Raw genomic sequence first — 12,530 nt, forward strand, 5'->3', positions numbered from 1 at the left:
GGGAGAGAGGAGAGGTGAGGGTAAAGTGGGGAGAGAAAAGGAAAGAGGGAAGAGAGGATAAATCAATAGAAATAGAAGAAAGAGACCTGAAGCAGATGTATGGTGCTATATTTAAGTACTGTCAGATTAGTTCTTGACACATGTATAATATAATGGTGTTAATCATCACAGCAGCAGTATAGAGATGAGACATGCGCAATGAGCTCTGTGGATCAAGTACAGACCAATTTGTAGTCTGTTTCATTATCACTCAGTCACTTTTCATTGAATTAGGTTGCAGCTTTAAACGTGCACAGGCTCACGCTGTGATTTGATTAATTGTGCACCATTAATATCTGGCATCATCAAAAATTTAAACTCTTGCAGTCTTGGGCCTTTATATATATATATATATATATATATATATAGAGAGAGAGAGAGAGAGAGAGAGAGAGATACATACATATATACACTATATACTATATACTGCATGTTCACGGTGGACATGGATAACACTTCATGTATTTAAATTTAAAAAATATTGGTGTAAATGTGGAAAAGGGTTCACATTATTTTTTTTACACATTGTTTTGTGCTAAATGTGGCAAAATGTTGACGTTATTTTCAGCTTGAGCCACTTTACAAACAGCACCTCATATAAATCAAGTTATTAGTAAATAACGTAAACAAAGATAAAAGCTGTAAACTGATGATGTCAGGTATGGATTTATTGACACGCGAGTTGAGCCACGTGTGTGTTTAGGTCAGCAGAGGTCAGTATAGCGCGGTGAACAGGGCTGTTGTTGTCTGGCTCGGGCTGGGTTTGTCTCTCACTGTATCCACGGATCAGTGTGATGTTGTGCTCTTAAATGCGTGGATCCTCTCTGAAGGTGTGATTATTACACTCAAACGACGCTGCTCAGCGTTTTTCGTGGAAGGAGCTCCGCGGTGGACTCGGATGCGCAGTCAGTGCGCTCTGCTGCCGCCGCTGACTGCTGCAGTGTCCGCGGCTGCGGCTCAAAAACACATTCACCATGCATTTCCCATGAGAGATGACTTCTCTGCTTCATCGCGCACATCCTCACTATGAACAACCGCTGATCTTGAATGGATTTTCTTTCAGCTCCATCTTCCACATCTGAGCGTCCAGCAGGCGCGCTCGTCTTGTTGTTGTTTTTGATGAATCGCATGGATTTTGCTGCAGAGGAGGAATCAGGTCCTTGACTCTCTCAGGAAAATGACTGACGACCGGGAACCCGCACACGACGAGGACACGACGACTGCGTCCGGGAGCGCGGCGTCCTTGCCGCTGCGGCCGCCGTGCGAGCGCCTCGCCGGCCACAAGAGCAGCGTGTGTTCCCGCTCCTACTTCGTGGTCGTGATGGTCTTTTTCCACGTTTACATCATTAATGTCATCGCGCTGTTGTTCTACGTGCACTACAGCAGCGGGCAGGAGGACGCGAGCCCGAGGCGCGACGCTGTCAGCGACAACCAGCAGCGCGCAGAGACGCGACGTCCGCCATCGAAAGCGGAGATACTGCGAGATGTTTCTCTGAAAAGAATCGAGGGGATAAGAGTGAGTACTGTGGATGTGGCGTGTGCATCACTGCCTCAGTAATCCCTCTGTCTGTATCCCACTCACTCACTTACAGCATCACTTGTGTGATTTATGTTTCAGGTCGGACATGTTCAGACTGTGACACTAGTGCCAGGAAAAGTGCATGAAATGCGGACTCTGAGTCTGAAACCTCTGCTGTTTGGTAAGAGCAAAAAAAAACCACATACATCCAGGGCCGGCTTTAAGCATAGGCTTGGGGGGTAGGGGTGGATGATGCCCCCCCTCTATGCTCCAATTACTCCTATCAAATTGTTCTGCATGATTTCAAGGATTGTATTTTATGTATGACATTGCAGGGCTGTCAGGGGTTTTTGAACAAATTCTACGTGACCTTTGAATAGTTTGTATTCTTGCCTCGCCCGTTTGTCGGTACATTTAGACACTCAGGACAGCTGCCCTGAGTGTCCGTCCTCACTTGAATGTCCCTGTGTGCATCCATCGTGGTACAGTTCGGTCTGGAACAGTAAAGTCCTTGGTCCTGCTCGCGTTTCGACTGAGAACAGTACCTTTACTTTACAAAAACAATAACCGTCCGCATCTAAGGTCAAGCTTAGCACCTAGCACCCACTGCTGGGCAATGTTGTACTTACTTCAGATGGTTTGATGCCCTTCTGGGCTGCGTAGTTTGAACTCGAAACAGGTTATTAGGGTTCAAATTTGAACAGACATCCAAATTTACTATGATATTATATAAACAGCGCATGTTGCAATTTTAAGAGAGGTGCATGATCATTCAGGAACACTGGACATTCAGGCGTGCAGGTTTAACCAGGAAGCTGATTCTCTCCTCCGCAGTGATTTGTACTGTCGTGAAAAACAGCAATAATGAAAAGTATAAAATAAGGATTTCCATTATGAGACTGATTACACGATAAACCTGTTTTAATAACAGTGAACGATAAAAGTGTTAAATTTGTCTTCATATACACGTGTTCTGTTCTGACTACTGTGTAAAGCAGTGCCAGTGTTTTCAAATAAAAATGGGAGAGAGCTCTGCTTTTTTAATGAGGATAGAAGGCTTAACCCTCACCCTTAAAACAAAATGGACTAATGTGGTTTCACCATTAAGAGTACTTAGTCTTAAAGTGTGGCAGCCAGTGACCAGTACCTCTTGCAGTAGGTGCAGGAGGATTTATGTCAATAATAATCAATAATTAACTTTAAGTATAATATAAATGAAATGATCTCAGAGAGAGCGACACGACTGTACCTCTGAGCTCTGTTTACAGCCTCCCAACTAAATATGTCCCATCACATGCAGCTGATCTGGACCAATCAGATCTCAGAGTGCAGTGAGACACAGGAGGCTTTGACCGATTACACAGCAGCTAAGAGGGAGAGCAGGCTGTTCCACTATACATATACTCTGTTTACGAGGGCTGCCTCAATACTGGTGCCAAATGCACTGATGACAAAAAATGCTATGCTGCAAAAAAACAAAACAAAAAAGGATTTGCAGAGATTTTCAGAGATGGTGAGATTGTTATGTGATGACAGCAGTACAGGGCAATGACAGCAGCGATGTCAAACTCAAGTATTTTTAAAAACCCGCAGATTTCATGCCCCTGCGGTTAAAGAGGTGTTAAAACCAGGGCCGCTCGTGTAGCAGTAATGAACGATAATGAACACACAAAGCATTGTGTGATCAATCAAAGCTGTAGGAAGCTGATCAATACGTTCGGAGGCAAGAGTGCTCCAACTGCACATATGACCCAGTTAAGGGAAATGAACAGAAATACATTTGTACTAAAATGGATTGACTTCAGTGAATACACAGTAGTCTGCCATCGTGATTATTGATTCATCTGAACCTCAGGAAACAAATGATCATCACAGTCTCTCAGAACTTATGGTATGGTAACTCTATTGGCGAGATTTCCACTGCATAAATCATCTGAAATAAAACAAAGCAGCAAAGCCCAACAATGTGGGAAAGCTTTAAACAATTACTCAGCCTATATTATCTGCTTTTAGTTGGTTCATTTCCATTTTGGGGCTGTGTAAACCTGCTGCTACTGTAAAATAGAACAATGATACAACACAATAATGCAACGTGACAAGAGCTGCCAATGAGAAAATGTAAAGCATGCGTTACAGAAAGTGCTGCAGTCAAAAAATCCTGCCGTCCCAGGAGAGTTTTCTCTGTATCTCAGTTTTTCTGTGTTTTACTCTGCAGAGATTCCTGGGTTTCTGTCTGAGGATGAGTGCCGTGTTGTGATGCAGTTGGCGCAGCTCAAGGGTCTCATGGAAAGTCAGTTAATGGTGCAAGAAGGTCAGGAGGAGCTGGCCAAGGAGCTCAACCTCAGCCCAGAGGAGATTTTCAACCTTCTCGATATCAACCAGGACGGACAGTTGCAGCTCCACGAGGTGTATGTCTTGTGTTTATGCATTGTCAGGACACACTGAAGTGTCATAGTTTGAGAGTACAGAGTAGATGAACTCATCCTGACCTCTTTAACAGATACTGACTCATTCCCGCGTGAGGGACGGCATTTGGCTGACTCCGGAGAATCTGAGAGAAATCTATGCTGGACTCAAAGCTGACAAGGATAATAATGGTTAGAAATCATCTTCATTCATTACTTTGGGTTCAAACCAGGACTATTCACTTTTTATTTTTACTTGTCATATAAAATGGTTAATAATTCACATAAAATCTAAATCATAAGCTTTATGTTTAAGCCTTAAACACAGAGCATTTTGGCTGCAGCAAAATAGAGTGTCCTATAGATTGTGCTGTATCCTTTACAGCACAATCTGAGTTCAATTTTGACCAACTCTATAAACACACCTGAGTGGCTCCTACACAATTATTGCTACTTTATATCACTACTAAATGAGCACTAAAGGTTAATTTGTGGCTATATTTTTATACACACTTGTGGAAAATGTTCACTCAAGTGTAGTGTCAAATATTTATATAGACTTCACTGGTGTTTTTGTGAAAATACAACCGTGACCATTAAAATAGTTCACTATTTTCAGCATCCATTAATAAAATCTTTAGTTTTGAACACACTGATTTAACCTCCAGTCATACACATCCATAATGTTGTAGGAATTGGTTTGACATTTTAATTTTATAAAGAATAAGCATTCATATGTTAATTTGTGTATACTAACGTTACTATATTTTCTTACACTGACCCTAATGAAAATAATCTAACATAGTTTTAAATTCAGCCATTAATATAGATGATCATCGTTACTCAAAGCTGTATCGAGGGCGTCAGCGTTGTGTTTACTTTCTTGTTTGTTTACACTGGGCAGGGTTGCTAAGTCTGGACGAGTTCAGGCTGCTGAGCAACGACGCCTTTCAGCGCTTCCTGCTGCAGCGAGGGGTGAAAAGGAGTCAGCTGGTGAGGAACAGCAGACACACGTGGCTCTACCAGGGAAAAGGAGCACACCAGGTCCTCCAGGACATCAAGACGAGGTTAGGAAGATACACTACTACCCCGCATTCATCGTGTTGTTTTATGTCAATGCCTTTTGTCTCTTTTTTTCTTTTTGCCTTGTTATGACTTAAAGGAATACTTCACTGATTTGCATTTAGCTTTGTATTACTAGAGTAGGGGTAGTATTTTTGAAAAATTGTGCTTCCCAACCTCAGTTTCCCGTGAGTTGAGAAATATCTTCATTTTTTTCTTTGTTACGTGCCCACCAGCCACCTGTTCCTGTTACTCTAAGTGTAAGCAAAGAGGGCGGACACTGTTTACATTCCCCGCCCCCCTACCAGTGGGTCTAAAAAGTGCAGAATTAGTGTTGCAGTTTCAAGCCTCGGACCAAGGCTCGGACCACGTGTCACTAGAAGATATTTCTCGACTCAAAGAAAACTGAGATTGGGAAGCAAAGCAAGCATTTTTCAAAAATACTACCCCTATTCTAGTAATACAAAGCTAAATGCAAATCGGTGTATTCCTTTAAATTGGTATGAATTGGAGATGTGCTTCTCACGAATAAAAAGAGAATGATTTAGAAATATAATTACCCTTATAATATTTCCTTTATCAAATCTTCTCCTTTACCTCTAACAAAGAGTGACTCGCCTCACCCGGCTCCCTCCCACATTAGTCGACCTCAGCGAACCGCTCCAGGTGGTTCGCTATGAGCAGGGAGGACATTACCACGCCCACCACGACAGCGGCCCCGTGTATCCCGAAACCGCGTGCACACACACTCGACTCGCGGCCAACACCTCCACTCCCTTTGAGACATCTTGCAGGTGAGACTGCTCAGGTGTTGACTGGATAACTGTCAATAACTGAATCCATATGTCCAGTGTGGCACTAAACTGTGCATCGACACTCCATTGTGACAGCTGGCATGTTAGTGTGTGGGACGTCGAAGATGTGTGTCACTTATTTGTGGAGTGTTTCTATGTATGTTTGAATGTGTGTGTGTGTGTTTGTTTACACCATACGTGTGTGTCAATTTAAATCTGTGCTGCATACTTAGGTACATCACAGTTCTCTTCTACCTGAACTCTGTTGAGGGGGGCGGGGAGACCGCATTCCCTGTGGCAGACAACAGGACCTATGATGAAGTGGTGCGTAATAGTGTATGGGTCTGGAAATGTGTTCGGAGAGCACTGTAAAAAAAAAAATAACTAAAAAAAAACTGTGTACATACTGTGCATGTCTTTCATATCTGTGTTAGCTCCGGTGTTCTGTCAGAGTGTGTGTGTGCGTGGGCCTGACGTTTAAAAGGTTTGGGTTTGATTGTGTCTTTTTTTTTTAGTGTCTCATACAGAATGACGTGGACCTTTTGGACACCAGGAGAAATTGTGACAAGAGTAACCTGAGGGTGAAGCCCACCAAAGGGACAGCGGTTTTCTGGTACAACTACCTTTCTGACGGAAGAGGTAAGATTTTCATTATCTTTTTAATTTCTAATTAGTTTTTATTAATCCCCTTAGGGAAAGTATTCCTCTGCATTTTGACCCATCCTAGAATTAGGAGCAGTGGGCTGCCACACTGAGTGGCGCCCGGGGAGCATTGGGGGTTGGGTACCTTGCTCAGGGGTACACCAGCCCTTTTTGGCCGGGTGGGGATTTGAACCGGCGACCCTCCGGTTACAAGTCAAGTTCCCTTTCCCCTTGGCCACAGGCTGCCAATTTCCATGTCTTTATTGTAAATGAGAACATATTGTTAGTTATCTTACTCATATTTAAAACTGGAATGGGCAGTTCAATGTATAAAATGATGCCAAATATATAGACGAGCACAGAGAGGAGCCGTACAGCCGCCGTGTGCACCTGTGTTCTCTGTGGAGGAAGAGGCCTGTATTAGATGTTATTATTACCCTTAGAACACGGAGCATTTCAGCTGCTTTGTGTTAAAACATACAGTATATACAGAGGCTATAAGAATGTGCAATATAGAGTGTCTTATATCCTTTCCAGCACAACCTAGGCAATCTGATAAACAAAAAAAAGTCATTTTCACCAACTATATAAACACACCTGAGCAAAAAGTACTCAAAATGTTTAAAATTGTATTGAGTTTTACGAAATTTGGAAAAACGTCACAGTTCAAAGTTCACTTGTTTTGTTTTTATGAACAAAAACAAAAGAAAAACACATCTATTGTGTGACTTCTGCACAATTATTGCTACTTTATATCACAACTAAAAATGCGGTATAAAATGAATCATAACTTTGACTCAACAACGTATGAGAAGATGAAATAAACGCATTTTTAAAGCCTGAATATGTGACCTATAAACACACACCCCCAGGATGTCCATATAAGGAGTTGTATATTATTCCCATGGCAAATTACCATGGGCGCACCACATGCTTAGTGAGCACCAAGGGTTAATATTACGTACAAAGTCCTGTTATGTGTGATTGTGTGAGCCTGTGATAAAAATGCAAATTAAACCTAATTTAATTTAAGTGTCTCTTTTTTCCTCTTCAATAGGTTGGGTGGGGGAGCAGGATGAATATGCGTTGCACGGAGGCTGTGTGGTCACTCACGGCACAAAGTGGGTCGCCAATAAATGGATCAACATTGATCCGGACTATGCTCGACAAGCTCGCTATCAGCAGCTGGTGTCACGGCAGCCAGAGGAGGAGGGGGAGGAGGATGAGGAGGAGATAGAGGATGAAGAGGATGAAAGTCTGACTTTGAACACTGACATGCAGAGTTCCGACATCCATCAAGACTTGTAGCTGATTAAATTTGTATTTAAAAAAGAAAGAAGTCTACCCTCAATCCTTTGCACAATGTTTTTGGTAACTCCCTCTGTGACCAGTATGTAGACAAGACTTATTCAGGGAATTGATTCACAGTGGGTTTATGCAACTGTAAAGAGATGCTTTTGGTAAAAAAAATGTTGCTTGGATATTGTTATGCCAATCTTGTTTTCCATCAACTTCAATTTCCCGTCATAGGAATGTTGCACTAGAAACAAAACAGACACCCTTTTGCACGCGTTAGCTTCACAGGTTTTGCCGTTGCCGTGGACGAGATTTGCACTTGAAAACTTGAAATGGCTCCTCGAAACATTTCAATGTCCTACCTTGTTATTGAGATGACCAAATAGGCTCGTTACATTGTCAGTTTGATGCATGTTGCCTTGTCTCAGATTCCACTAAGATTAAAATACACATTTGTTTGGATTGGTTTTGGGGTTGTTTTTTTAATTATTAGAATGCACTGTAACTCTCTTACACAGAATAAAGTTCAATTCCAATAATATGTCACACTTGTCAGAAGATGAAATGTATAAATATCAGTATATTTGAAGCATTTATGTATTTACAAGTTTTGTGATCCTGTTGTCCAGTGGAGTCCTTACAGTTTTGTACTGCTGTGCATGTCCTGAAATCAGACCAGTTTTTACATCATCATTTAGTTAAACTGACACAATCTGTCATCTGGATGTTAACTCAGTGTAATGTCATTGTGCTGACAAGGATGAGACAGTTGACACTTTGTCTGTCATGATTTACTTGACACCTGAAAATCAACACTCACCACTGATGGCTCAAATGTGGGAAATGATGTTGCTCCACGGTGGTCCTGACAGTAGAGCACGGCGTCGTGAACGGAGGCAAAGAGGTGTCTCTTTGTTATTGACTCGGAGAAGAAGTTGCCAAGCTCTAACTGCTCCACCACAGAGGCTGGAGAGGGAGAAAGTTTGACACTGTGAGACGCCACAAAGACGATTATGGCCTGAATGGAGTCATTAAGTGTTCGCCTTCGTACCTTGACAGCCAGAAATGTAGATATCCACATCAATTTCACTGAAGTCCTGGAAAATCTGTGAGCATAACAAATACTGATTATTTATCCTCATCAACATTTCTCCTTACCTCACAGTGAACTATCAGGGTAACACACTTAATAAACACCAAATACGAATAGAAATAATAGTTTTATCCTCAGCAATTAAAAGGAATATCACAATCATGCAGACCCTATTTAACCTAGTGTCAGACAATTTGTTGTTTTTAGAAAACCTTTGCCCGAAAAAACTTCAAGGCAACCTGCATGTTACTCAAGCCTCAAAGGTTGCACTAATGGCTTCAATTCCCATTCAACTTTCTTTAATGGATATTTGCCCTTTTGGTACTTACATTTTTAATAGTCTTGATAGCCACCGTGTCAATGAAGTTCGCAGTGGATAAGTCAAGAACGATGGAGTGAATGTCCCAGGTCCACTTGCCCAGAGAACCAAGCGACACCCGCTCCAGGTCACGACTCAGCGTGTCCTCACTGCTGGAGCCCAGAGTGGTGGTGTCTCCGTCCTGCAGGTCAGACATCCAGCCCAAACTTGTCGAGTCTGGAGCTCCTCCTTTTAGATATTCCCATCTGCAGGGGCTGTCTGGTGCTCGGGGAGAGGTCGGGATGACAAACACTGTCCCGTTCTCTCTCTCCGTCCAGCCTTCATCTACGTTGCCTGTGACATTCTCATCCATGCGTGTGTCGCCCCAGCCGGCCTCTTCCTCCACAGAGAACACAGGTGCACACGGCGGCTGTACGGCTCCTCTCTGTGCTCGTCTCTTGTGTCAGCAAAAGAAGTGAGACTGAGTGCTTTCTCAACTTATTTTGAGACTTTTGAGAGCATAACATTTGGACAAGGAGACCACAGGGCCATGAAGACAAACAACAACATACATTTCCCGTGTATTACCTCTCTCTTGGCCTGCCTCTTGGCCCGTCTCTCAGCTCTTCTCTCTCTGCGTTTCTGTTTAGCCTCCTGTCGCCTCTTATAGATGATCATTTTACCAATGTCAAGCCCACTCTGGAGACAGGTAACAAAGAAAGAAAGAAAAAGATAAAATATTATATAACATACAAGACCAAAGGAACCAGAAGAATTGACAGAAAATCTATCTACATTTATTTCAAAAGTTAATTATTTGCCTCTCTTAGAACTCTTAGAACACAGAGCATTTTAGCTGCTTTTTTCCATTACTATGTGTAAACTTACAGTATATACAGAGGGTACAAGAATGTGCAACATAGAGTGTCTTATATCCTTTTTTTCAACTCAACCTAGGCAATCTGACAAAATTAATTGAGCAAAAAGTACTCAAAATGTTTAAAATCAGGTTGAATTTGTAAAATTTGGAAATATACGTCACAGTTTAAAGTTCACTTGGCTTATTTTTATGAACAATAAGAAAAGAAAAACACTCTATTTTGTGACATCTGCACAATTATTGCTACTTTGTTTCACTGCAAAAAATGTGACATAAAATGAATCATAACTTTGACTCAACAACACACAAGAAGACAAAAAAAGCTTGAATATGTGACGTATAAACACACACTTCCAGAACATCCATATAAGGAGTTTTACCATGGGTGCACAGTTCTGAGCACTAAGGGTTAAAATACAAGGATCTGCTGCTTATTTGTCACATTTCATAACTGAAAGTATTTTTGGGGGTTTGGAATGTTTGTCGGATAAAACAAGGAACTTTAATTTCTACCATTTGGTTGAAATTGTCACCAGCTATAAATCAGACAGAGTGTCAGTAAGAAAGAGAACAAACCTTTTGTTTCAGGGCCTCCAGGTAAAGCTCAGCATTGGCAAAGTATACTGTGGCAGAGGAGCGGAAAATAGTCACACCTGGAATTTCTCTTGCCTGAAAAACAGAGGAATAGCCTTAGCTTTTGTCGCAGTGAATTTGTATTCATATTTTTTTTTTTTTTATGCTTTTACCTCTCTGTGTGTCTCAATATCCAAGTACAGTTCTGTACCTGGAATATTTCCCAGAACAGAGTATGTTGGCCTAAGGATTGAGTAAAAAAAACAGATAAAATCTTGTGATGTAGGAATTATATAATATTTCTGTTCATTATTTTGTGCTTCACACACACACACGCACACACAGGTTTGTTTTGCTGCCCAATTTAAGTGTTATCACTAACCTTAACAATAACCAGTCAATACCTAACCCTAAACTGTAAAATAACCACAACCCAAAGCTTAGAAATAAGAAATAAGGTTCTGTCTCATTAGGACCAGGTTTTGGTCTCCATGAGGGCTACAGGTCCTGACAAGGTCAGTGTTTATGCCAGCAAAGGTCCTATATAGGTAACAGATCCAAGCACACACACACACACACACACACACAGCATAATTCAGATTAGGCAGTGACAAATATATAATATGCTGAAGTGCAGATAGGTCTTACATCTGAGTCCTGAATATAACTGTAAGCAGAGCAAAGGTAATGGAAGCTGCCAGACCCAGATCTAGATTCAGCAGCAGTGTTGACACCCATGTGACCAACCACACCACCTAGGGGACACATCACATGACCCATTCTTAAAAGAACATTCTCCAGAATCAACACTATACAAATTCTGTTACAATTACGTAACATTGACATTTTTTATAATCGCAAACATTCTTCTTACTCTTACCAGATCGATCTTGCTGTGCTTCCACAGTGTAATGACGTCAAAGTGCTGTTTGAACATTCCCTTTAGATTAACAAAGACAATCGCAGCAAGGACAGCCTAAAACGCATCAAACCCACGTCTTAAACTTCATCACAACACAGACACGTACAAATTTTGTGTATCATTGTACAGTAATGACAAAATGTGAGGCAGCAGAACCTTTGGCAGCTCCTGGAACAGTGGTCCAAGTTTCAGTATGGTTACCAGCACAATTAGAGCTGAGGCCAATCCAGCCATCTGCAAGAGCAGCACAAAGTTAGCTAATCGAGTCAAAAGCAATCAATGTGGATTAGTGTTTGGGAATAGTTTGAGTAAATAACACACATTTATAAAAATGTATCGGTAACTACTAAAGGTGGGGTAAGTGATCGCAACCAGCAGCCACAAACGTAACAGATACTGTAACTGGTATAAATGGATGTTTATTTTGTTTACTAGGATGACAGTAACTTTGGCTTGTGATGATGTTTTTCTAAAAGCTCAAAAACACTTGACACTGGACGCTGTCCTGATTTGATCTAGTTTTATCTGTCTTTTACTGTAGCATTAATTGTATCCAGGAAACTGTGAGGTGTGGACACAGGCTGATTGGCAGAAGCGGGCATGTAATCAGTCAGTTGTTTGGACTATAACAAATGTTATTTTAAATTTGTTTCATACTTTTCAAATTTCAAATTTAACATCTGGTGTCTATTTACAACTATAGTGTTTTTTTCTCAATAAAATGTATTGTTTTACTTCATTAAATTGTTAATACACTATTTTAACATGCAGTAAATTGTAAATAACAGTCAGAAATTGAAAGTTATTCTGGAAAAATGGGCAAAAGCACTTACTCACAGGACATTTTCTGGATTAAAATAAGCAAAAAACAGTCCAGACGGACATTTTGAGGCTTAGGTGTTCAAGGGTTAATCAGCATCGTATTTGAATGTAACAGACTTTCATTCATTTGTAAAAGTACAAACCACAGCTTTAACTATCTCTGTCCTTAATTTTGTTTCGTTGTA

At 41.2% G+C, this 12,530-nt stretch overlaps 2 protein-coding genes across 2 annotated transcripts; one reads left to right on the top strand and one right to left on the bottom strand.

Annotated features, from left to right (window-relative positions):
- The first annotated feature begins 715 nt into the window (after positions 1-715).
- On the top strand, positions 716-8,219 carry LOC122764901 (transmembrane prolyl 4-hydroxylase-like). Its single transcript, XM_044018901.1, has 9 exons — positions 716-1,555; positions 1,658-1,739; positions 3,774-3,964; positions 4,059-4,155; positions 4,868-5,030; positions 5,634-5,819; positions 6,053-6,143; positions 6,335-6,458; positions 7,519-8,219. Exons 1-9 carry the CDS (start codon positions 1,217-1,219, stop codon positions 7,767-7,769), a joined length of 1,524 nt encoding a protein of 507 aa, XP_043874836.1. The 5' UTR covers positions 716-1,216; the 3' UTR covers positions 7,770-8,219.
- Positions 8,220-11,757, bottom strand: LOC122764902 (solute carrier family 26 member 6-like). The gene is made up of 10 exons (XM_044018902.1): positions 11,680-11,757; positions 11,482-11,577; positions 11,250-11,356; positions 10,775-10,844; positions 10,605-10,697; positions 9,737-9,847; positions 9,180-9,605; positions 8,809-8,863; positions 8,578-8,723; positions 8,220-8,421 (listed from the first exon to the last, which is right to left on the bottom strand). Exons 1-10 carry the CDS (start codon positions 11,755-11,757, stop codon positions 8,395-8,397), a joined length of 1,209 nt encoding a protein of 402 aa, XP_043874837.1. The 3' UTR covers positions 8,220-8,394.
- Positions 11,758-12,530: the final 773 nt, after the last annotated feature.

The sequence above is a fragment of the Solea senegalensis genome, unplaced genomic scaffold (assembly GCF_019176455.1).
Source record: "Solea senegalensis isolate Sse05_10M unplaced genomic scaffold, IFAPA_SoseM_1 scf7180000017754, whole genome shotgun sequence".
NCBI classification, from domain to species: domain Eukaryota; kingdom Metazoa; phylum Chordata; class Actinopteri; order Pleuronectiformes; family Soleidae; genus Solea; species Solea senegalensis.